The 24,906-nt window shown below is 61.1% G+C and overlaps 1 protein-coding gene across 5 annotated transcripts in view; it reads left to right on the top strand.

Moving 5' to 3' along the window:
- GALNS (galactosamine (N-acetyl)-6-sulfatase) overlaps window positions 1–24,906 on the top strand; it is a 26,851-nt gene extending 1,945 nt beyond the window's left edge. Inside the window, exons 2-14 of one of the 5 annotated variants that reach the window (XR_012375224.1) lie at window positions 4,829–4,952; window positions 5,452–5,526; window positions 5,989–6,091; window positions 8,569–8,712; window positions 9,972–10,038; window positions 10,119–10,246; window positions 10,568–10,707; window positions 12,797–12,900; window positions 15,922–16,058; window positions 16,851–16,953; window positions 20,256–20,377; window positions 22,114–22,295; window positions 24,084–24,906. Coding sequence is in view for 4 of the 5 variants with exons in the window: in XM_073882403.1 (XP_073738504.1) it covers window positions 4,829–4,952; window positions 5,452–5,526; window positions 5,989–6,091; window positions 8,569–8,712; window positions 9,972–10,038; window positions 10,119–10,246; window positions 10,568–10,707; window positions 12,797–12,900; window positions 15,922–16,058; window positions 16,851–16,953; window positions 20,256–20,377; window positions 20,553–20,892 (1,587 nt within the window). In the remaining variant the exon portion in view is untranslated. Of the gene's footprint in view, window positions 1–4,828; window positions 4,953–5,451; window positions 5,527–5,988; window positions 6,092–8,568; window positions 8,713–9,971; window positions 10,039–10,118; window positions 10,247–10,567; window positions 10,708–12,796; window positions 12,901–15,921; window positions 16,059–16,850; window positions 16,954–18,940; window positions 19,062–20,255; window positions 20,378–20,552; window positions 22,044–22,113; window positions 22,296–24,083 lie in introns of those variants that run through there. The other 4 variants (XM_025860310.2, XM_073882403.1, XM_073882404.1 and 1 more) reach the window with 4 other exon arrangements.

The raw sequence follows: 24,906 nt of genomic DNA, 5'->3' as shown, positions 1-24,906 counted from the left end.
GGGGAGGGTCATAGGTGGGGAGACGTAGATGGGGCGGCCTACGGAGGACGTGAGGGAGGGCTGTATGGCACCCGCGGGGGGCATGCGCTCCTGGCCCTGCCATCAGTAGCCTTACTTTGGTGAAGCTGGACCAAGGCAGTCACGTCTAGGCTGCGCAGGGAATGGCTCGTCCCCTGTTCCGTCTCTCCCACTCCAGAAGGACAGAGTGGCGACCCCGGCCAGTTCTCCAGCAGCCCCTGGTCACCTTGCCATCCCCCCCACACTCTGCCCCAGGTGTCTGGGGCAGGGAAGGAGTGCAGAGCTGACCGGGACCCAGGGCCTGCCTGCCGTGAAGGTCACTTCCCTCTGCTCTTGGCATCCAGGATGTGCCCTGCCTGGGGCTGTTGCCATCTCCCTGGTCGGCTGCTCAGGGTGGCTGAGAATTCTGGCCATAGGTCAGGTTTTGCTGGGTCTGGGAAGACTTGAAGCAGGAGGAGTGTCCGCTGCTGGGTGTGTGTGCAGCCCCAGGCCTGTGGCCACTCTGGTCACACTGATGGATCGGCCCTGCAGAGGTTAGCAGGATGCCTGGCAGGGGACTGAGCTGTTCATTTGTCTCTCTGTGACTTTGTCACCTCTTCTCTTGATCCATAGAAGCTAGGAGTGAAATGGAGGTCCTGAACTTCGTGTGAGGTGTCAGGGTAGAGCAGGAACAGGGGCAGGCCCGGGCGCTTGGTGCCCCTCAGGTCCCGTCACCTGTCCCGGCGTCCGCTCCTCAAACCCTTGGAAGGACCCCCCCATGCTAACAGAGCTTTGATGTGACTTGGCTGGTAGTGGAGGCCCTTGGCGAGCTTCAGGACAGGCCAGCAGAGAGGCTGAGGTATGGTTAGAGAGGAGTTTTCAGCGCGGCCCTGACCTCTAGGGAAGGCCACTGGGCTGGAGCTTGAGTCCCATCACCGACGGCCAGTGATTTAATCAGCCCTGCCTCTGCAGCGACACCTCCACGAAACCCTAAGGGATGGCATCTGCTGGCAGCGTGACTCCCCCTACCCTCACCTCGCCTGGGCATCTTTTCCGTCTGCTGTTCCTGAGTCACATTCTTGATGACAAACTGCTAACAGGAAGTACGGCGCATTCTGGGTACCGTGAGCCGCCACAGCAAACGGTTGAGCTCTGTCAGAAGTGTGGAGGCCTCGGGGGCGCAGTTGGTGAGGCACCCGACTCTTGAGCTCAGCTCAGGTCTTGATCTCAGGGCTGTGAGTTCAAGTCCTGCACTGGGCTCCGCACTGGGTGTGGAGCTTCTGTTTAAAAGAGGGAAAAAATTAAAAAGGAGTATGGAGGCCCGGGACCTGCGGCTGGCGTCTGCAGAGGGGCCAGTCTGTGGCACCGAGCCCCGGCCTGTGGGGTCTGATGCCAGCTCCTGGTAGACGAGGCAGAACTGGGTTGTGGGAAGTCGAAGAAGCGGATGGTGTGGAGACCCCCTGCAGTTAGAGTCAGAAGCGTTTCCAGTAAGAATGGCTCAGAGTTTCCCCAAAATGCCGGCAGAGAGCCTCACGGGAGCCTTTGGACCAGGCTGTCCTGGCAGGTCAGCACGGAGGAGAGCTGCCTGTGACGCTCAGGTTCCGAAGACTTAGTTCAAGGAAATGAGCATAAAATTTCTCACTTAATAACTTCATTATTCAAATGATTTCTTACGGGAAGTTAAGGGTTCTGTGGTAATTGTGAAAGATGCTGGACATCTTTCGTAGTTCGGCTTCCCAGGGATAACAGTGACCGTGCTTCTCTACTCCTGTAAGCGTGCTCAGAGGGGGGGCTTCTGGAGCAGGCGCGGGGCTCCTCGGGAGACCCTCCCCCATGGCTGCCGGGGAGACTTCGCTTACCTGTCAACAACACGTCCTGGGCGCGCGTGCTCTCTGGCCCACGGGGCGGGCTTCTGCAAGCCGAGCCCCGCGGAGGCCGCTTGGAGCAGTGTCCTTGCGAAGGCCAGACTCTGCGACTGCTCGGCCGTTCTGATTCCTGCCCTCTCCTCCCATCCGCGGTGACCGCGGTGTACAGCCAGCTGCGTTTCCTCGCTAGCGGCGGGAGCATTGCGTGTTGAAGGCGTGCTCAGATGATCGCATTTCGGGTACACAGGGTTAAAATACATGAACCTTTTTCTCCTTTTGCCTCTTCGATGGGACTGCTGGAGAACGCAGATGTGTACAGGAGATCGTATTTCTGTTGAAAGCGTTGGTTCAGGCCCGAGAGGTCCTGAGTGGTGGTGCGGGACCAGCCCTGGGAGTGCTTTTCTTGAGGGGGCTTCATGGGCAGCTCCCCCCCCCCCCGCCTGGGCGCCCCACGTCGGGCAGCAGCGAACCGGAACAGCCGGCCAGAAGGGCCAGGACTGGGGCCGGGCCTCTCTTGTGCAGGTTCCTCCTTGTGGCTTTGGGGTTGTTTAACAGCCGAAATGTGAAGAAGTCTCGAAGACTTTTGTCCTGGTTGGCAAACGCAGCTTAGTTCGGACTTCTTGGTGACAACTGACAGAAAACACACTCACAGTGACTCGGGCAGAAATAGAAACCCTGGCTCTCCCGCTAGACAGGCCAGGGCTGGGGGGCTTCGGGCCAGGGTGGGGCTTCTGGCCGCGGGGGCCTCGGGCCTGGACAGCAGCTGTCTCACCGTGTTCCTTGCTATGTGCTCGGGACCAGACGGGTCCCCTGCAGATGGGTGTTAAATGGGTTTAGAAGATGCTGAGCACGGTCTCTTCGGTGGAGCTGACTTTTCCCTTCTCCACAGCGAACGGGGCTGGTGGGCAGGGGGATAGAGGCCCACTTCCAAGTGCCCGGGTGCTGGCTCTGTCTTGGTTCCTTATCTGCACGGCAGGAGTGGGGGGTGTGAAGTCGGGCTAAACAGAAGCAGCCCCTGTGTGGCTGGTGGGCCTGTCAGGCGGAGAGCCCAGCCTGAACTGCCCGAGCCACTGAGCGGACCGTGCATGTCCTTCGATGCATGTTGATGCGAGTCTGAGGGCCTAGGGTGACCCCTCACAGCCAGTGGTGAGCAGCTCTAGGGAAAGGAAGGTGGATCCCAGGAAGGGCAGTGAGTCCCATGGCCTCAGGGCAGAGGCAGCCGTGCCTTCCACCTGCACCACAGGCTGCTGGGTCAGGCTCTGGCCGTCCTCTCAGCCCCTCCCGCCCCCGACTGGGGCATTTGGGTCCTTTTCCCTGTGCGGGGCCTCACAGACTCCTGTCGCTGAGGGACAGCATCCCTTTTCTGCCCCAGGCTTAGCCTCCACCCTTCCTGTGGCCACACCTTCCTCCGGGGGCTTATTCCGTGCTTGCGCCTGTGGTCACCAACAGAACAGCCATTTCAGAGACTTCAGAATAAAGCACACCCGGAGGAATCCAGAGCTGAGAGGCCAAAGGGATCGCCTGCTGGCTGACTCAGGAGAGCAGTCAGGGGCCTGGAGGGTGCCTGCACTTTTCTGATAGCTGTGTGGGGACATCGTGCAGGCAACAGGCTACTCACTGGCTTAGATGGGCAGGTCTGTGGGGTCTCTTGGGCTCAGCGCACTGTGCAGCCACTGCAGTCCACTTCAGGCCGTGTCTGTCGGCCCAAGAAGAAGCCCTGTGCCCCTTGGCAGGCACCTCCCTCCGCTCCCCCAGCTCCCACAATCCACCTCCCGACCCTCTGGCCCTGCCCGTCCTGGCCCTTCACGGAAACGGAACCCCACGGCACTTGGTCCTCATGTCTGGTCCTGGCCCACAGTGTCCTGATTCCCAGCGAGTCGGTGCTGTGCTCCCCCCAGCCCAGCGGCATTCAGTGCGCGTTTGCTGCTTCCTGGGGCAGCCCCACTGACCACAAACAGGAATGAGTCTCTCCTGCCCCAGGTCTGGAGGCTAGAGTCTGAAGTCAGGGCGGCAGCAGGGCCGGCCCCTCCTGAACTCTGGAGGACGGCCCTTCCTGCAGCCTCCAGCTCCAGGGGCTCCTGGCGCTCCTGGCCAGTGGCCATGTCCCTCAGCCCCTGCCCTCCCACATCTCCCCTGTGTCTGCGTCTTGCCTCTCCGTGTTCTGATGGGGACAGCCGTCGGATTTGTGAGTCTTCATCCAGATTAATTACACTGGCAGTTCCTTTTTTTTTTTTTTTTTTTTTTAAGTAGGCTCCACCAGCATGGAGCCCAACTCGGGGCTTGAACTCACGACTGTGAGATCAAAGATCTGAGCTGAGATCAAGAGTCAGACGCTTAACTGAGCCACCCAGGCGCCCCCACCCCTGTGTTTCCAAATACGAGGCCGTGCACAGGTTCTGAGTAGACATGACATTCAGCCCAGTACCGCGTGGATAGACCGTGATCTGTGTCCCCCGAGCCGCCGTCGGACGCCTGGTGCATTTGCTCTGGGCTGTCGTCAGTCATGCCTCTGCAGACACTCGTGTATTTGTGTAGTTCTGCGTGGTGCTCATTTCCCATTCTCGTGGGTAGACTTGGGAGGGGAACAGCCCAGTTGTATGGCCATGCTGTGTTTCACTTGGTGGGGAACCTTACTGCTGGTCTTCAAATCTGAGTTTGCACAACAGACTTCAGAGGTCTTACTTCTTGATGTGGTACGTAGGTTTGTGTTCTGAGTTGCTGGTTCCCCGTCAGCCAGAGATGCTAGCATCAGAGGCTGAGGGGCAGGCGAGCACGTGGGTGTCTCCACTGAGCAGGCGCATGCAGCAAAGCCGGCTAATGGCGCTCCGCAGCCCGCGCCAGGCACGGGGGTGTGGTGGGAGCTCTGTGGCTTGTGGGGCGCAAGGTGGGCAGCTCCTAGCTTATCTCTCACGTCTCCCCCAAGACGGAAGGAGGCTTGTTCAACCTCTCCATGCTGTGTTCTGCAGATGGGGTGGGGCGACCTGGGGGTATATGGAGAACCTTCCAGAGAAACCCCGAATTTGGACCAGATGGCTGCAGAAGGGATGCTTTTCCCAAACTTCTACTCAGCCAACCCACTGTGCTCGCCATGTAAGTTGGGGCTGGCCCGTGGGCGCAAGGAGTGGGGACCAGGACTCGGGCTCCACCCATCTTCCTTCTAAGCAGAGCACCAGAAGGGCCGGCAGGTGGGTGCGGCCCTAACCCTTTCCCATCGGGGCCCCAGCAGTCTGGAGCACCTGGACTCCATGCTGTCGCAGGCTACCAAGGGCATGGAGCTTGTAAGGGGTTCGGAGGCAGAAGTCACTGCTTGTGGCACCTACTTTTCCTTCCCGGAGCAGAGCGGCTGTGGGTGGTTCAGGACAAGTGCCCTCTCCTCCCAGGACAACCACTCATGCTGGGGAGACTCCTTACGTGCTCCCCCAAGGAGGAGAGGGAAGGCCGGTGGGGGGTGGGGCATGAGAGCTGCCGTGCCAGGCGCTGTGCCCACCAGGCTCTCTGGAGACGCCAGCAGGAACAGGAGCCTCGCGGAGCTGACCGTGGGTCTAGTGAGGGACAGCGCGCTCGTGACGTTTCTGTTTCCTCTACATAGCACGGGCAGCTTTGCTCACTGGACGCCTGCCCATCCGCAACGGCTTCTACACCACCAACGGCCATGCCAGAAACGGTACGCGGTACACGCAGGCAACTCCCGTAGCACAGGAGGATGAGAGGGGGCTGGGGCGGGCAGGGGGTGTCTGCCACCGTCCTCACGTGTGACCCGGCTTCTGCGGGCCAGCTCAGTGAGCACCAGCTCGTTACCGAGGCTCAGAGGCTGTGTGTGGGTGTAGCCCGTCATTTAGAGCAGGCCTCCATCAGAAACCGTGCGTCATAAGTAAGTGAAGAGGAAGGTGGCCTTAGTGCTGGTCTTCTCGGGGACTCAGTAGAGAGTCGGTCTCCTTCCCGGCGCTGCTTTGCCAGGGACAGGGTGGACAGGCACCGCTCCTTCCTGCTGCCTTCCTGTCCCCGGGGCTGCCCAGCAGCTGGGGCTCAGAGCGGAAAGTGTGCTCAGAGCCAGGACAGTCGTGCTCCAGAGTAGAAAGCAGAGGAAGCCAGCTCCGTGTGCGCACACCCTGCATTACTCTTGCAGCTTACACGCCGCAGGAGATCGTGGGCGGTGTCCCGGACGAGGAGCACCTGCTGCCCGAGCTGCTGAAGCGGGCCGGCTACGCCAGCAAGATTGTGGGCAAGTGGTGAGTCCTGACGCTCCTGTGGGGTGTGCACAGCTGGCCGGCGAGCGCAGGGGCTCTGTCTGGTGGGGAAGCAGAGAAGCAGCCGGGAGGTGAAGGACAGTCCCTTGGTGTGGGATCATCGGACCCGGCAGTTGTGACCACAGAGGCCACGTGGTGTGCATGCGTGCTGTGCATGCCACGGTGAGCAGGTTCAACGGGGATCCCCAGATGTGCAGCCCCAGACGGAAGATGTGAAGGTCACACGTTCTCTCCTCCCTTTCCCGAGCTGTGGGGCTCTTGGAAGAGAGCAAGCCCACCGTCTCCGGGGAGCCTTTTGTGATGTCCAGCCCTCCCCACACCTCCTCCCTGCACCATGGCCCCTCTGCCCTCAGCCCCTCTGCACCTTGCTGGCATTGTCTTCTCAAGGAGGAGCGCTCTGGCCGCGTCCCGTGCACAACACAGTAGTCACAGCCGTGGGAGGTCCACAGAGACTGGAACAGTAATCTAATCGTTAGAGAATCCTGGTGATCCAGGAGCTGCCTAATGAATGCTTCCTCGCTCCTGAATCTCGTTGGGATCCATCCTGCCAAGCAGTGCTCAGACGAGGTGGTGGCAGCAAGCAGAGCTGAGGGGCTGCTTGTTGCCTGCAGAGTCCCGGGCAGTGCCCAGAAAGCCTGGGGAGACTGGCAGAAGCCGGGTGCGAGGCCAGCCAGGGCTGTGTCTGGGTGGAGCCCACGGAAGGGAAGGGCCCTGTGATGCCTGGCCTGGCAGCTCTGCCCTGGGTCCAGCCGGCTTCCAGGGTGGGGGTCCCAGTCTCGGCCAGGTCCCATTTACAGGGCTGTGGACTTCCTGACCTTCTTCCTCCCAGCCCAGCGCCACAGAGCCAGACTTCTGCGCTTGAGCAAGTTTGGGGCTGGGTGGAACGCTCCAGCTGCCCTGGTCCCGGGGACCGCAGCCCGCCGCCTGCTCCCGCTCACCTGAGGGCAGCGCTGGCCTCGCTGCTGTTCTGAGTTGACAGCTTAGCCTTGGTTGGCTGTTTGTGTTAAGCAGAGGCCATCCGAGCTGGTGCATGTGGGCATGCTGGAATGCCGTGCTCAGCCAGTGTGACCCCTCTCGGCCGGTGCTGGCGTGGCTGGGGAGACATGACCACACTGGAGCAGCAAGCCCGGGCAGACATGAGACGCGGAGAGGAAGCTCAAAGCGCAGAGCTGACAGGTTTCTGCAGAGAGAGAAGTCCCAGCAGAGCCGATGCTTCTGCTCCTGGCCGGAGGGGTTCGCAGAGGCCGGAGGCCGGCGCTGGCCGCATGGCAGTCGGGAAGCAGAGCGTCTGAGAACCAGCTGTGGCAGCCAAGGCCCCGAGAAACGCACTTACTGGCATCTTTTTAGACTCTGTCGCTGGGCACCTCAGTTCTGGCCCCGCTTGGCCCACCCTCCACCACTACGCCACACTGCACCCTCCTTGACCAAGTGACCAGCCCCCGGGGATTCACACGAGCCACTGGAGCACCTCTGAGCAGGCAGGTGGGCCCCCGGCCACCTGTTCGAAGGCCTCCCCAGAAGCAGCAGAGCAGGGAGACTCTGCTTTCAAGCTTGTGTGGCCATGAGAGACGGGTGAGCCCAGTGCCCCAGTGGGGTTGTCGTGCTACCGAAGAGCCCGTGGCCCGAGTGGAAAAACCCCATCTGCCTGCACTGTGCGTTCTGAAGAGCAGACGGGGTCTGTGCTCAGGGGCTGTTGGCCCCTCCCATGGGCACCTCCTGTTGGCAGAACTGGCAAAGGGAGGGTTGTGAGGGCTGGGAGTGCTGGGCGCCTGATGCCCGTAGTACAGAGAGCGTGGGCTGGGGAGCGCGGCCGTTGTCATCCTGCGGGCATGCCTGTCCCCGTGCAGGGCCAGGGCACTGGGTCACTGAGCAGCCTTGGCAGGTCCTGGCGCTGTCCCTGTCTGTGATGAGGCCAGGCTGGGGCGGTCAGCTCACCCAGGGCCCCCGTCCGTCTTTTGGGGCGTGATTATCAGTAATTGGGAGAAGAGGCTCTTAAAGACCTTATCCTGAGAGGTTGGTAACTACCTCCCTGAGACATTTCCTTCCTCACAGTCCCAGGGAAAGCTGAACCCACAAAACCGTCCTCATGAAGAAAGGAAGGAAGCAGAGCATGGAGATGGGACTGCATTCAGAGTTCTGGGTGGGTTCTGGCGGGTGTGAGATAGCTCACCATGTATCTTCGCAGAGCCCCTCCCAGCATTCCGGAGGGATGCTTGAGCGCTCCTCTGTGCCTGGACACCCTATGTGGCCAGGGCCCTCGGCTTCGACGAGGGTGAGTGGGGTCCTGGTGCCTGCCTGGAGGAAGAGGTCTCAGGGTGCCTGGGGCTTAGCACACGTAGGGCCCGGGAGGGACACTTGCTTCCTGAAATGTTCTGTGAAGGCGAGAAGTTGTCCATGCTCAGGACTTTGGGGTACCTCTGAGCAGGGGTCCCTAAAGTGTCCTGGGTTCCTGTTTCTAGGCATCTGGGCCACAGGCCTCAGTTCCACCCCCTGAAGCATGGATTCGACGAGTGGTTTGGATCCCCCAACTGTCACTTTGGACCTTATGACAACAGGGCCAGGCCCAACATCCCTGTGTACAGGGACTGGGAGATGGTCGGCAGGTAAGGGGTCCCTTCCCTCCCCACCCTGAAGACAGCAGAGCCCAGCTCCACCCTCTGGTGCTGCCCTAGGAGCGGGACAGAGGTTCTGGAACCACCTGCTTCCAGCACTGGTGTCCCAGCACATCAGCACTTGGCTTTGTCAGCTGGCGGTTCTGCCTGCGGTTTATAGGACTGTGGCTTTAGGACCCTCGGCTTAGGGTTGCTGCTTGAGCCACACCTGCAGGGGCTTTAACCCTGAAAAGGTTAGGAATACGATGAGAACCGAGACCCTCCCCTGAACAAGGTGTGTTTACACAGCACCATGTTTAGCTTCTGAGGTTTGGTTCCTGAAGCCGTTGAGCAGCCTGGGCTCTGGCTTCGAGGCCGTTTGCACCAGGCTGGCCTGTGGGCTGCGTGCTAGGAGCCCACGGGGCTACCCCCTTCCTTGGGAGCCTACCAGGAGTGCTCTGCTGTCTGAGCCAAGTGGCTCCCCATGCGCCCGACTGGCCGCAGGCCTGCCTTCACGGAGCCTACAGCATGGCCCCGCTGGGGTCGGGCCCTGGTCTGTCTCCAGCTTCATGTGGCTTGATTTTCCTTTCCTCCTTCCTTCCTTTTGTATTGTTTCACGTTCTTGGTGGAAATTTTTTTTTTTTTTTAAGATTTTATTTGTTTATTAGAAAGAGACAACGAGAGAGGGAACACAGGCAGGGGGAGTGGGAGAGGGAGAAGCAGGCTCTCCGCCGAGCAGGGAGCCAGATGAGGGGCTCGATCCCAGGACGCTGGGAACATGACCTGAGCCGAAGGCAGACGCTTAACTGAACCACCCAGGCGCCCCTTGGTGGAAGTTTGCTGTGCATCATGGGCCAGAAAGCTGGGTCAGGCCCTTGCGTTTTCTTAACAGTCTCATTGAGAGAGAACGCACCCCGTTGGAAGCATAGTTCGGGGATCCCTGGCACGCTCGCGGCGCCACGCAGACACGGCCAGCTTAGAGTGCCTATGCCCCGTGAGCTGCCCCTGGCCCTGGGTGGCCGCACACCCGCCTCTGCCAGCCTCCCTGTCCTCACACGCTGCTCCTCCCAGACGGCGGGCTGCTGTGGTGCCTCGTCTTCGACAAGCCCGTGACCTCCCAAGCAGTGCCAGCTTCAGTGTCGTTTACACACACGTTTGCGTTTCATCTTTCTCGTGAACGAGGCCCGTAACTTTGCCTGTGAAATCACAGAAAAGGAGGCTTTCTTGGCCTTCTAAGATCTAATTTTTGTCTGGGTTTATGTTATTTTCAGATATTATGAGGAATTTCCAATCAATCTGAAGACTGGGGAAGCCAACCTCACGCAGGTGTACTTGCAGGTAATGGAAGTGTGGGCTGGGTAGGCCCCACGTGAGGGAGGCTGGCCTCCGGGCACACGAAGGTGGCGTCTTCTCCTCAGGAAGCTCTGGACTTCATGAAGAGGCAGCAGGCGGCTCAGCGCCCCTTCTTCCTCTACTGGGCCATCGATGCCACTCACGCACCTGTTTATGCTTCTCGGCCCTTCTTGGGCACCAGCCGGCGAGGGCGGTGAGTCCTTGGTTGCAGAGACATGGACTTCCACCTGGAGGGTTCAGTCATGCTTGATTACCTCCAGGAATGGGGTGCTCAGTGCCATTATGTCTTTAGTTACCCTTCACGGAAAGAGACAGCAGCCCCTGTGCTTCCCCGAAGCTGTCCATGAGGCCGGCCTTGGTGGGAGGAGGGTTGCCATGGTGTGGTTGGTTCTGTCCTGGATTAGCTCTGGGAACCGGACTTTTCCTCCTCTCTTCTCTGAATTCAGCCAGTCCGTTGTGTTGTCCATTATCGAAGCCGTGACTTCACTGCTCACTGACGCCCTTTCTCCCCAAGGTACGGGGATGCTGTCCGGGAGATCGACGACAGTGTTGGGAAAATCCTGAGCCTTCTTCGGGACCTGAGGATCACAGAGAACACGTTTGTTTTCTTCACGTCTGACAACGGCGCTGCCCTCATTTCTGCTCCTAAACAAGGCCAGTGTTCCACGTACCCTTGCCTCCACGGATGGGGCTGCCCTCGGGACCCTGGGATGTCTGAGGCTCCACCAGGGCCACTCAGCCACCCTAGTTAGAGTGTGAAGGGGCCAGCCTGGGGCCTGTCCAATGAGGGAGACGCCCGCTCCCTTCCTGGGGGCCCTAGTCTAGTAGGAACAGACTGTCACACAGGAGACTGGCAGGGGCCACCCACCAACACCCACATTGCATGGAGTACTCTCCTCTCCTAAAAGGCTGGAGCGTCTCCAGACCTCATGGGAAGTGGTGTCTAGGAGAGCAGGGACCCAGCCCCCCACCCCACAGTGCTGGCTTGGCTCAGCGAGGTTATCTCCGCAGGGCCGGGACCCCCTGGGGCTGCTCAGCAAGCTCTCAGGCTGTTCTATCTTGTTGAGCAAGGAGGTCCCACCCTGGTGACCTGTAAGTCGCCCCCCCTCCCCCCATGGTGGCATGTCTCTTTGTCCCATTTTCCTTTTTTTTTTTAAAGATTTTATTTATTTATTTGAGAGAGAGCACATGAGAGGGGATAGGGTCAGAGGGAGAAGCAGCTCCCCGCCGAGCAGGGAGCCCGATGCGGGACTCGATCCTGGAACTCCGGGATCATGACCTGAGCTGAAGGCAGTCGCCCAACAAACTGAGCCACCCAGGCGCCCCGTCCCATTTTCCTTTAAGGGGCTCGGGCCTCAGCAGGGCCCTGAGTCACTCAGAGGGCTCTGGAAGGAAGGCCACGGGGAGCAGGAAACCCCAGGGGGCCAGGCCTGGGTAGGGAGGTGCTGGGGGACCCTGCAGTCAGGGGGGCTCCTGCGGCTGGTGTTCCGGGGGCAGATGGGCTCAAGCTGAGAAGGCATCATGTTGGTGACAGAACAGCAGTTCAGAGTCCGGGCCTGGCTGGTCTGGGGTCCCAAGGGGTGCCATCCACGGCCCATGGAGGGATCTTGTCCTCAGGCAGGCTCTCCCCGTACAGCTGATGATCCCAGAGGTGAGGGCGACACGCTCTGCCTCCCTCCCAGCAAAGGCCCCGGGCCAGCTGGATGCCGCTGTCCCTGCTGTGCCTACCCAGCTCAGTGCCTCGAGAGCCCCCCGATGGCCAGCCCTCGCTGGGTCCACCAGCCTCCCAGGCCTGGGCTTCAGTGTCCCATCTTCGTGCCTAAAGCATGGAATGGTTCACACACACAAAATCCACGTGCTTAGCTGTAAGAATGTGAATCCGTATACTCGCCTCACAGCGTGCGGAGTAGAGGCAGACAAGCAGTGGACCCTCGTCAGCGCCTGTGAGCCCCGTGAAGCCCCCAGAAGGAGCCACATCGGTCCCCGCTGCTCCGTGCCGTTCTCTCCCGTGTGCGTTCTGTCTGCCTGTGCCCGCTCTCTGCCCTGACGCGCGCTTCGCTGCTCCTCCATCGGCTCTGCCCGCGCGCACGTGGGGGCGGGGTTCAGGGCCAGCTCAGAAGGGAGAACACCCTCCTGTTTGTCATGGGGGCCGGGGTTGCAGGAGCCCCAGGCCGCTGGTGCTGGCAGCAGCAGGGCACCATTTGTCCTGGGCTCTGGGAGTGAGCCAGCCTGGCCGGGGCCGTCTGCCCCCCAGCCCTTCCACACGCGTGGTTCACAGGGGGACTTCTCAGAAACAGAACCTGCCCTGGTCTCAACGGAGCACCTGCCAGGGGACCCGGGGGCCGACGCATTTTAATTAGACGCCCCACGCGCACACAGGGGACGCTTGAAGACGCGAATGTCTGAGTTACACGGGCCTTGCAGGCAGCTGTGAACCCTATCAAGGCTCCCTGGGACCCGTGTTGCAGCTCTGGCTAACGGCAGTGGTCACGTCCGTTTCTGAGCGGTCGCACTGCCTTAGGGACACAGCGATCCTGCCGCACGATCTACAGGCGTGTGACCTTGAACTTGAGGCCTGAACTCTGGCTGGTCCTTTCAGCAGCATCATCCTTGAGGGGCCAGGAAGGTGGCAGGCAGACTGTGACAGACAGACACACCTCCTGAAAGCGAGTGGTCAGCAGGGTGGGCGCCACCCTGGGGACGCGGGGTAGGCATCTGGTGCGTGACGACTCTGTCTCCCTAGGTGGTAGCAACGGCCCCTTTCTGTGCGGGAAGCAGACCACGTTTGAAGGTGGGATGCGGGAGCCTGCGATCGCGTGGTGGCCCGGAAAAATCCCTGCAGGCCAGGTGAGTCACGTCAGCCGCTCACGCAGGTGAGACTCCCAGTCCCTCCGCACCGGGAGGTAGCTGGTGAAGGGTACGTGGGGCAGGCACTGAGACATCAGGTGACGAGGCTGCCTGTCCCTGAAAGTGGCAGCGCTGAGTGCAGCTAAGTTAAGCAGTTTTCTTTCCTGCAGGACTTGTCAGAGCCTTAGTGTGCCAGTGGACGTCACAAATACCTGAAGGCACAGGGCATGCTGAGTTTCTAAAAGCTTGTTGGGCCACAAAGCATGTCTCCCAGGCCACTGGTTCCACAGGCACACTCGCAGAGATGGCAGCCCTTTCCTGCCCCTCGGAGCCCTTTGCTCTGTCCCTCCTTCGACCGAGAACCCGCACACAGGGTCTTCTCTCACTGGGTGGCTCAGTTCAGACTCCTGACAAATACAGGGTGTCAGAGCTAATGTTTGGAGATACTCCTCCATGATCTCTGGACGGGTCTCTCCCCTTTATGTGCTCCATGCTCCAGAGAGCAGTGGGATCAGTTCAGCCCTCCTAGCCACACCACGAGGGACACGGATTACCTTACGGTTTCTGTCACAGTTGCCAAGCTCAGTGGCTTACACAGCATCCTCATCCACTCGGGCTGGAGGTCGGAAGACCGGCCAGGCCTCCTGGGCCAGGCTCACAGCTTCTGGAGGGTCCAAGGGAGGATCCATTTCCTCATCTTTCCCGGCTTCTCCAGGCACCCACGGCCCCTCCCTCCACCGTCCAGGCCGGCAACGGCCAGTCGAACATCCCCTCGTCCCTCTGGCTCTGGCCCCCCCGTGATGTCCACAGTCAGGGCCCCGCGGTGACCCTCATTCCTCTGGCTCTGGCCCCCCAGCCACTGTCCATGGTCAGGGCTTCGCGGTGACCCTCATCCCTCTGGCTCTGGCCCCCCCGGTGATGTCCACAGTCAGGGCCCCGCGGTGACCCTGGTCCCTCTGGCTCTGGCCCCCCAGCCACTGTCCACGGTCAGGGCCCCGCAGTGACCCTCGTCCCTCTGGCTCTGGCCCCTTGGCCATTGCCAGGGATCCAGGATCAGCTCCTGTTTTAAGGCCAGCTGCTTGGCAGCTTTGATTCTCTCTTTACCATGTAAGTAAATGTTCACAGGGTCCGGGGTTTGGGACGTGGACCTCAGTAGGGGGTGGGTGTTGTTCTGTCCACCATCACATCATCATCATCATCACCACCATCACCACCGTCACCACCACTCCCATGTTAGCAAACTGTGGCCCCGGGAGAGGAACTCACTTGTCGGGACTGCTGGCTGTCAGGTGGCAGAGTGGGGAGCAGGCCCCAGGTGTGGGGCATGGAGCCCACCCTCCTCCCCTGGCTCCCCCACAGCTTCTTCCTCCAGGACCATCTCCGTGGGGACCTGTCTCCCTAGGGAGGGCTCCAGCCTTTGGGATCATCCCCCTCCACCGCTCATCCACCTGGCTCCCCACCCTTCTGGGCCCTGCTCCCTGGAGGAGAGAGCATGCCGAACAGAGCCGTGTGGCCTTCCCTGCGCTGTGTCCCATGGCACACGCTGAAATTGAAGCCGACAGGTTGTGAGGCCTGTGCCCTGTGATGACCACGGCGGGACTTTATTGAACCACTCTCGTGTGTCCAGCAGGTTCAAATACTCAGCCCCCCTCACGCCTGGCAGGGTGACTGTTGCAGAGTGGAGTCTTGGGCGTGGTGGTAGCACCAGCAGGGACACCCACGTGCCCACAGCAGCTGGACTGCTTTTTCTTAAAGACGTCATGCGTGTTGAGAGTTTGTGTCCTTCAGGAAGAGTTTGTGTTCCCAGCGTCCTGTGCGCACAAGGAGGACATCACATACCCTGTTCTGCCCCACCATGCCACCCACGCGGCAGTCTCTCTTCATTTGTTTTTCCCAGGCAGTTAAAATATTTAGATTTCTTTTTTTCTTTTTCTCTTTTGTCCAAAAAAAGTGGCAAGGGAGAGAAGCCGTGGCAATGAGGTAATGCCATTGGCCTCCACCTCCTCTCCCCCGCGAACCTCCGTAGAAGGTTTAAGTCAAACATTGCCTTCCCGTTCCCCCACTGGGCCGCAGAACCTGCGACGCGAGCAGCCACAGCCTGTGTGTGTCCACACGTGATCCAGGGCGTGGGAAGCAGTGGCTGGAGGTCCCAGCCAACCGCGTGCACACGGGATGCCTGCCTCGCTAGGCCTGCCAGCAGACTCTCCGGGCCTCCCCGCTGACCTGGCCCTCACCCCCAGATCCAGGCCGCTGAGCTGTATGGTGGGATGAGGGGAGCAGATGTGTATCCGTGGGGACCAGCACGCGGCCCTTGGCCGAGAGCGCTGCTTTCCTCAGACCCATCTTGCTGGTTGCATGGAGTCAGACCGTGCATTTTGGGCCCGGGTAGTCTCTGGGCCCTCCCGACGGCCCCAGCCCGCGGCCCCTGCTCCTGCGCTGCTCTGGGCCTCGCGGGTCTTTTTTCCACCTGTGCTCTTACCTCAGTGTTCAAGTAGTGGTGACAGATGGGCTCAGAGGGGGCCGGCCTCACCAGGCTGGACCCCGCCGGCCTCTTCCTGCACACTCTGCTCACCTCTCTCCTTCCGATTTGTAGTCACCACGGAAGGATTGGGACTTGGGGATGGGACGGTGTGACTCCACACTCGGCCCTAACCTCGCAAAGCCAGTCTCCCAGGGAGGGGGCTTGTCCCTCCGTTGTGGGGTCCTGAGGCGGGAGAGTGAGTGTGGTGGCCCCATGTGCTCCAGTCTGACTCTCAAGGACATGAGGGGCTCCAGGACAGCCTGGAGCAGGGTGAGGCTGCAAGGGCAGGGCCCAGAGGAAGGAGCCGGGGCCAGGGTGTGTGCTCCCACACCTGGACGTCGGGCAGGGAGGGTCTCTGTCCCTGTGTGTGTGCGCTGAAGGGGGTGTGACCGTGTGCCCCTGGCTGGGCAGCAGATGGGCCCATGCCCGGGGACCTGAGCCTTGGCTGCCATCTGGTCAGCGCAGGGCATCCTGAGTGCACCTCCGTCCCGTCATTTCAGGTGAGCCACCAGCTGGGCAGCGTCATGGACCTCTTCACCACCAGCCTGTCCCTCGCAGGCCTGGTGCCGCCCAGTGACAGGGTGATCGACGGCCTGGACCTGCTCCCCGCCATGCTGTGGGGCCAGCTGACAGACAGGTGGGTTCCAGCCGGGCACTGGCCCCCCAGCACCAGGTGACAGAGCCAAGCCTCGCTGACAAAGCAGTTTCCTCCCCCAGCTGGCTCGGGGCAGGGGGAAGACATGAGGGGCAAGTGCCCTGGTCCTCCAAGACCGTTCCCAGCACCTGGGGCATTGGGGCACATCCAGGCCCAGCACTCGGGGCAGAAGGACACGGGAGGGAGGACAGACTGTTCTGCCCCAGTTACCAGCCGTCCAGACCCCAGAGCCCGGCCCCGTCCTGGGCTCCACCCCTGCTGGATCCTTCGTGTCCAGGCTCAGCTTCTCCCTGGCTTGAGACCAGCTGCTGTTCTGCTCAAACAAAACGAGGTTCCCAGGGATGTGAATTCTGAAACACTAAGTCGTGTAGCAGGGGAGGCAGCCCCACCATCCTCAGGGCCGCCCGCGGCCTTGGCTTTAGGGTGCGGATGAGACAGTATTGTTAGGTGTTTTCAGCGTTGTTTGTCTTTTGTGTCTTGAACTCTGGACAAGAGCTGGTTTACTGGTGGGGAGGGGGTGCAGGTGGTGGTGGTCTTAGCAGGCTGTCTGACCCCAAGGTGAGGGCTAGAGCCACTCTCCTCCTGCCGCCAGCTTCACCCCCAGGGCCGAGAGCCAAGGGGACCGACCATGGGGCTCACCCCTCACAGCCTGGTGGACCTGTTCACCCTTGTGCCCAGTCTGAGCCCAGCATGGTCGTTTCTGTAACATGTCAATGTAACTGTGCGCCCACAAGTTTCTTATGTTTCCTGACCCTTTCCTTTCTTCCCCAACAGACCAATATTCTATTATCGTGGCAACACACTGATGGCAGTCACCCTTGGCCAGTACAAGGCCCACTTCTGGACCTGGACCAATTCCTGGGAGGAGTTCAGACAGGTAAGGGGGCTTGGGGTGCCGTGGACTCTGCACCCCAACACCTTGTCCTTAGGAGGACACCTCTGGACAGCGCAGGCCAACAGGCGGTCAGGACCAGAGGCCTCTGCAGAGGGCTGGTGGCTACAGGGCTCTCGTGCTCACCACCTTACTTGTGGGCCTCCAGACTCACCGTGGCAGCAACCCCCAACCTCTACCAGAACACTCTTAATAAAGGGCATGGCAGAGCCCTGTCCCCTGGCCTGCACTCTTGGCACCAGCCTCCTCCAGGCAGCCCCCAGCCCTCCCAGCTTGTGTCCAGGGTCCCCGCACCTGCTCTCCCTCCCCACAGCCGAGCCCGGCCTTTCTTCAGGTATAATCTCAGCCATCCTGAGCACCTGGTACCCCATCTCCTATCAGGCAGGGCTGCACGTGGTTTGCCCTTTAGGTGCTCAGAGGCTAAGAGGTCATAGGAGCACCCAGAAACCCAGAGCCTGGCCATGTGGGCTTGGGGGCGGCTGCGTGGCCTCACTTCTCTCTGCGGCCCCACTGTCGGCTGCCCAAGAGTCCAGGTGGCACAGGAGCAGCCACCCGTCAGGCCTCCCTGGGGCTCCCTGGCCCTGCAGGCTCTTGGGGCCCCTTGGGTCAGGGTCCAGTGAGCCCCGGCCCAGATGAGACCCGTCCCAGCTTCCACGCGGGCCGAAACCCGGAAGAGCTGGGGGAGCTTCTTTCAGAAAGGGTGTTGGGAAAGTGCAGAAGGTTCTGCAGGTGGAGCAGCTCCCCGAGTGACCCGTCCTGTGTTTATGGTGGGCCAGGAAATATCGGGAGAGGCCGTCCCCGCCTGCGGACACAGGGCTCCCTCTCCCTTGGGGTTGTTGCTTGGCATAGCTTCTGAGTTCTCAGCAGATGAAGCACACAGTTCTTTTCTCCTCTGTATAGAGGTTAGGGGAGTCTCTGCCTGGGGGGCAGCTGCCCGGTGGGGGAGTGGGCTGACGGTCGGCTGTTCTGACGGCCCTTCTCCCTCCAGGGTTCACTATGACCCAGGGGGCATGTGAGGGTGCGAAGGGCCCAAGAGGTAAGGGTGACAGCATCCCCGCGGCCATCGGCTGCTTCCTGGAGCACCAGGGGGATGGCAGGCCACCTCTTCCCAGCCCTTCCAGGCGCTGACATGCTGCGGGCAGCTTTGTTCAGAAGCCATGGGGCTGCCCTGCTGGGGCACAGCCAGGCCCGGGCAGGCTCCCAACCTGAGGGACAGGCCTCGGGGTACGTGTCAGCCAGGGTGTGCGGGTCTGTGGTCCTGGCTTGGGAACCACCAACAGGCCTGGGGATACGTGTCAGCCAGGCTGTGCGGGTCTGTGGTCCTGGCTTGGGAACCACCCGCATGGACCTTGTTAGCTTCCCAGCTGTACCCTTGTTCCTGGGGCCCGGCCACACCCCAGGTCAGGCTTTTCCATTCCCCTGGGGCTGGCTGAGCAGGGAGGGCAGAGGAGGATGGAGGGACCAGCTTCCCTGTGCCAGCCCAGAGCACAGCAGGAGTGGGGTACACATGTGCACATGACCTTCTGCACTTTTGGACTACGTCCCACACTTACCTGAGTGCAGGGCTCCAGGGGCCAGGGCTACGGAGGGGCAGGTGTGCCCCGCTCCCCATGCCCCGCTCTGCGCAGAGCGCTGGGCTCCAAGGGAGAAGGGGCCACTGGAGCTGGCTCGGCTCTGATGCCCCATGGGCACGCCCTCCCTCACAGGACAGCTGTCGTAAGGGCAATTCTGTGCAAATTAGCAGCATCTTAATTAAATAATGTATTTGATTTGCATCCAAATGAGGATTTGTGTGTTCTGTCTAGACCGTTAGCTACCAGCCTTTTTGTGCTAGAAGTGGTGGTTCTCCCACTGTCGATACGTGTTCTCCAGCACTTCTGCGCCCAGACGGTCAAGGGGTCGCCCACTTGGGAACCCACTTGGGCATCCGTCATTGGCTGCCCTCCATTTTCGATTCTCCTTATTTTTCCAGCCACCGATTCAAGAATCACAGCTCGGTGCAGATAAATGAAATTTCATGGGTTCCTTACCTTCCTGCTTTATTGAAAAGCAGAACATTACCTGCTCCCCTGACCAGCTGTCCATGACAGACACGAGGTGGGGGTCACACACAGGGGGGTTGCCCGTTGACTGCACTGGGGCCTGCAGAAAGCCTTCCAGTTGCTCGTGGTTGAGAAGCGAGTGGCACACGTCTGTCCCCCAGGCCCCAGTTCTGGGGTTCACGTGCACAGGTCACAGCCACCTCTCCAGCCCCTGTAAGCCGTGTCCTGTGTTGGCTGAAGACTGGAGCCAAGCTGCTTGCGGGGCCCTGGGCTCACCGGGGCGTCAGGATTCCAGCTTTTCCTGTTTCCAAGTCAGGGAGTCCTGCAGCCTGCAAGCCTTGGGGACAGAGCTCCAGGCCGTGAGCGCAGCAGCTTTGGGAGGGAGCCCCAGGGCCATCCCAGGTGCTCACGCCACGCGCTGACCTCAGAAGCTGAAGCCGCCCCCCTCCCCAAGAGGACCCCTGAGGGCAGGGGTGGCCTGGGGAGGGTGCGGAGCTGGGCCTGTATGATGCACACGATCTGCTCTCCTTTGTCCTTGAACTCGAACATGTCAGCAGTAGTCCGTTTCAGTCCCTGCTGTTCCCGGGGCGTCTAGGCCGCCGCCATGGGCCTCTGTCTCTTCGTGGCCTCCGAGGTGGCCCAGGAGCCTTCCGGGAGTGCTGAGCACGGAGCACTGCGGCTGCAGGAGGCAGACCAGGTGGGGTGGCTTTGTCCTGGAAGCTCCCAGATGGGCTAAAATAGTTAATGTATTTTGTTTAAGCGGTAGCACTTTTTTTTTCTTTTTTTCAAGATTTTATTTTTTAACCAATCTCTACACCCAACGTGGGGCCCAAACTCACAGCCCTGAGATCGAGAGTTAACATGCACCACCAACTGACCCAGCCAGGTACCCCAAAAACATTTTAAAGAGTCACCTGCCATCCCCCCCAAAAGGGGTACACTGGGGTACTAAAAACACAGACATGAGCGCTCAGCGACTTCGAGGCCAGGGATGTGGGAAAGACGTCATCCTACAGGAGGCCTCCTCCATCGCGCTCAGCCCCAGAGCACTCACTCGTGCATCCTGGGACGCAGCACACGGGAATGGGGAGCTCCTGCCTTGCGGGGCATGGCATGGCCACTGCTGTCTGGGCTCCTGGGGCACGGGCGCACGCACGCACACACGCAGGCACACACAGGTGCACACACGCATACATGCGCGTGCATGCATACAGCCCTCACCACCCTCCCGGCCTCTCGTTTCAGGGTGTTGATTTCTGCCCTGGGCAGAATGTCTCTGGAGTCACCACCCACACACAGGAGGAGCACACAAAGCTGCCCCTGATCTTCCACCTGGGACGAGACCCGGGGGAGAGGTACCCCCTCAGGTGAGCCGGGGCACGGGGAGGCCTTTGGGCTGCTGAGAAGACGTTGGCTGGGCCCAACCAAGTGCAGGTGCTCACCAGCGGGCTGGGTGTTACCAAAGAGTCAAATGCATGTCTTGAGCTCTTGGAGACGCCGAAGAGCACAAAGCAACACCCGGGGACCTCCTGCCCCCAACAGGTGCTCCAGGCCTGTCCTCTGGTGTCTGCCTTGGCCAGCACCGCCTCTTCCAGCACTGTGCCCTGCGTGGCCTGCTTTCCTCGGGTGCTCCCATCTGCCTGCCATCTGTCTCCCTCTCCCACGGGTCCATGTGACCCCCACCTGGGCTGCCTTCAGGGACGGCTGCACTGGGGGCTTGAGGGTCCGGGTGTGGGGTGGACGAAGAAGCTCTGTGCATGGCAGGCAGCACCAGCTTGGGAAGGTCCACCCAGGGGCTCCTGCCAGTGAGGCTCTGGGACAGGGCCTTGCCGTGCCATCCAGAACACTTGAGACACTGCCTGGGACCTTTGTCCAGCTTTGAGGCCCGGGACCCTGGGAAAGAAACAGGTGTGCCCACACCTGCATCCACCGGAACCTCACACGTGGTCTTATTGGCAGTAGGGACTTTGTAGGGGTAGTTAAGGTGAGGGTCAAAGTGAGGTTGTCCTGGATTAGGGTGGCCCTACCTCCAATGAGAGTATCCATGGGAGACAGAAGAGGGGACGCAGACACGGGAGAGGCCACATGAAAACAGAGGCAGAGATGAAGGGACATGATAAGTGCCAAGGGACCCCTGGAGCTTCCCAAGGGGTGGGTACGTTCCTGCCTGGATCTCAGACTCCAGCCTCCAGAACTGGGAGGGAAGAGATTCCGGTGGTCTAAGCCCCAGTCTGGGGCCATCTGTTACGGACGCTCCAGGACACTCACAGGTGGGAGCTGGGAGACCCTTGCGGTTATCACCAACCACAGGTTTGGAGCCCAGGGCCACGTGTGAGTGGGGTTGGGGATCAAGCTAGACCAGGAGGAGGCTGGGAGGAAGCAGTCTGAGCCCCCCTCCTGCCCCTGGAAGTAACTTCAGAGCCAAGACCCAGCAGGACCATGGGAATGGATGGCAGGGCCTGATTTCTGGAGGAGCCTGACTGCCCCCAGGGTCCCCCAGAAGTCACACGTGTCCCCGTCACACTTGTGCCCATGCTCCAGACAAGGAGACCCAGGCAGACCTTGCCGATGAGACTGCTGAACCTAGCTTAAGCCAGTCCTTCCCAGTGCGTCTGGCCAGAGAATCGTGGAAAGACTTGACACAGGCCTTGAGACCTGCTTTGAAAAGCTTGCAGGCGTTGTGTGCAGTGAGCACAGCCTGCCGGACAGGGTAGAGGGCCTGAGGAGCAGAGCTGACCTGGGAGTGCCACAGTTGCAGATCCAGGGACTGTGGTGAGCATGTGCTCACCAGATCCACTGCTCCGCTACACAAATCTGGGCCAGAGGGACCGAGAAAGCAGAAGGTGCTAGTAGCCTGCAGAGATCTGGGTCTGCTCGGGGGTGCACATGACCCTGGCGGTGCCCTTGGTGGTGCTGGCCGGGGCTCAGGCCCTGGCTGGTGAGGCAGGGGTCATGGCTGCTGTGCCCGCAGCCTCATTTGTGGGGAAGGTTCTCGAGGTGCACGCCTACTCCTGGGCACAGGGGATAGAGGTGGGGGCCGCTGGCTGGCGGCTCCATCAGGGAGGGATCCCTCACTCCCCAGGCCTCTTCCCGACCTACTTAGGTGGCCTACCTCGATGGCCTGCCGGGGCCTCCCTCCCTCAGTGACCTGGCACTCTTGCCTCCAGCTTTGCCAGCACTGAGTACCTGGATGCCCTTCGCGGGGTCACCTTGGTTGTCCGGCAGCACCAGAAGACCTTGGTCCCTGGACAGCCCCAGCTCAACATGTGCAACCAGGCCGTCATGGTAAGTGCTTGATACGCCACGGGCTGCCGATGCTGGGAGGGTGTCCCTGGGGCTGTGTGACGTCTGCACACCCCAGACCCTCACCCATAGACTGGAGCTGTTGTGCCTCCGGAGGCTGCTGGGGCTGTGGGCTCGAGCCCCCCTTCTGTCCTGCTGCTCTGGCACAGACCTCACAGGTGGGGCAGGGGGTCGCTTGGCTCCTCTGCAGGCGTGGATACTCTGGGCTGATGGCCTGAAGGTCCCGTCAGGGACAGACCGCCTGGAACCCTGTGGGCACTCGCCTGCAAGGCCTGTCCCTATAACTGTGTGTGTGTGTGGCACCCCGCTCCACAAAGATGGGTGATTTCTGGTGTCCCAGTGTCAGAACCTTTGGCCGCACCCCAAAACCCACCGAGCACCGTCGGGATGGCGTAGCCCAGCGTTCCATCTGGATGGCCCCTCTCCCCGAGCGGCCCGCAGACGGTGGTTTGGAGAGCAGCTGAGCATGTCGAAGCTGCCACATGGATTCCAGCCTGCGCTGAGGAGCCAGTGCGGCGTGGCGGGGCGTGTGCTAGGAAGACCGAGTCGGGCATTAGCAGCGTCTTCCGGGCGCTGGGCAGGAAGGCTGCCTCGTTAGCCAGGGCCAATGTGGGGGCGGCCTTGTCTCTGCTGTCCACACCTGGGGTTTCATGTCCTGAGGCTCCCCACAGAAGGACATTCAGGGCAGAAGCCAGCAGGGCTGCCTCTTTCCCTCAGAGGGGCGGGTCCGCCCTGTGAACTCAGAGCAGTGCAGCAGAGGGTCCCTGTCTCAGGATCACCAAGGTGCCTGGGGTCCAAGGAGCCTGAGCACCCCCCACGCCCACTCCAAGCCCCGTTTTTAATCTTTCTGTGAAAGCGAGCTGTCCCCACCCCCAGCATGCCCTCTGTCAGCAAATGCATGTGGTGCCTGCCCAGGCTGGGGCTCCAGGTGGCAGCGTCCTTGCTCACCGCGTGCAGATGTAGCAGATGTGAGGGTGGAGGGACCTGGCTGGGGTGCTGCTGCAGCTGGCTGACCCCTGGACCCGGAGAAACTGGGGGACCAGCCCTCCCCCGCAAATCCCACAAGTGAACTGAAGGCAGACCAGAGCAGTGTGGATCAGCCTCCAGAATCATGGGTGCTCGCTCTCCCCAGCCTCCCAGACTGGCAGTCTGAATCCTGCACACGCTCTGTCACTTTGCTCTGCGTCCAACGTTGAGACTAGCTTCCTTACCCAAAGCCTGCCCTGCCCCAGCGGCCGGCCCCACCCTGCATGGGCAGCCAGAGGCCACGTGATGCCATGCAGGGCAGGAGAGACCTTCGCCAGGTTCTCCCTGCCCTTGAGGTTCTGATTCAGCAACAGCTTCTGAGGCCCCCTGTGGGGGAGTGCCCCCAGGGTGATTCTGAGTCTCCCTACCAAGGCACAGGGACACCCCATGGGCAGTGGGAGGACATGGCGAAACAAGGGAGGCTCCCTCCTCTGGACCGGGAGAAATACGGCCATATAGAGCAAGTGTGGACGTTCACGTGCCCCGCCAAGGGGCTCCCCTGGAACAGGCCAGCTCTGACCCCAGCTGACGATCAGAGAGCTTTGTGTGGATGATCCTGAGCAGGCTGTAAGGACCCTCCTGAGTCAGCTGTTGTTGAAACGTGGCGACCCAGCAGGGCCGGTGGCTGCCGGGCGGTGGCTCCTCACCCTGAGGCCAAGGAGGCGATGGGGCAGGGCAGGAGTCGGCCACTACTGAGCCCAGAAGGGCGCAGAGCAACTTCATGTTCTCTCTTCTCTTTGCCAGAACTGGGCGCCCCCAGGCTGTGAAAAGTTAGGGAAGTGCCTGACGCCCCCGGAGTCCATCCCGGAGAAGTGCTCCTGGCCCCACTAGTACCTGTGGGCGGGAGGGCTCTTGCCTCAGGGCTCCCGCGCTGGAGGAGCCCCGCTGCCCTCTGCCCTGCCCACACCAGACACACCTCCTCTGCCGCCAGCAGCAGGACTTGCAAGGCTCCACGTGCCCAAGGCCTAGTCCTGGCGTCTCTCAGCCCCCCTGGCCCGGCTGACCCTGCCACGGTGACCCCAGCCCCAGAGCTGAATGCTGCCCTCTGGCTTCCTCCGGCGTCCTGCCTCCATCCCAGGTTCCAGAGGACGTGGCTGCCACCCGAGTCTCGCTGTCACGGTCGGCCGTGCCAATCCTGTGCTGGCCCTGTGGTCCTATATGCAGAGGGTCCCCCTGCACCCCTCCATGGTGGGGTTGCGAACCTGGAGGGGACCGTGACAGCAGTCAAGGAAGGCCCCCCGGTCCAGTGGGGACCTTGGTCTTCCGCCTTCCTCAGGGATCCCGACCCCAGTACCCTGTGGGGCAAGTCGGTGCCTCAGCAGCTGCCCTGCCGACCCTCCTCCCCTGGGCTCCCGGTGTGGCCTACCGCGAGGGGCCCGAGCAAGCGGGGGTAGGCTTCCACCTTACCGCACCCTCCCCGTCCCTGCCCGAAGGCCTTTGTAGCCGCCTTCCCTAGAGGGGGGTTTCCACGTCTCTGCGGGGATTGTGATGCCAAAGCTGCACCGTTGTAAGACTTGGGAAGTTCTGAAGAAAAGTTTTAGAATAAAGGTACAGGCATTTTTTTTTT

The sequence above is a fragment of the Callorhinus ursinus genome, unplaced genomic scaffold, assembly GCF_003265705.2.
Source record: "Callorhinus ursinus isolate GAN/ISIS: 27379988/994484 unplaced genomic scaffold, GSC_fseal_2.0 scaffold46, whole genome shotgun sequence".
In the NCBI taxonomy this organism is placed as follows: domain Eukaryota; kingdom Metazoa; phylum Chordata; class Mammalia; order Carnivora; family Otariidae; genus Callorhinus; species Callorhinus ursinus.
Note: the sequence above shows the minus strand (reverse complement) of the source record. Positions and strands in the feature narration are given on the sequence as shown.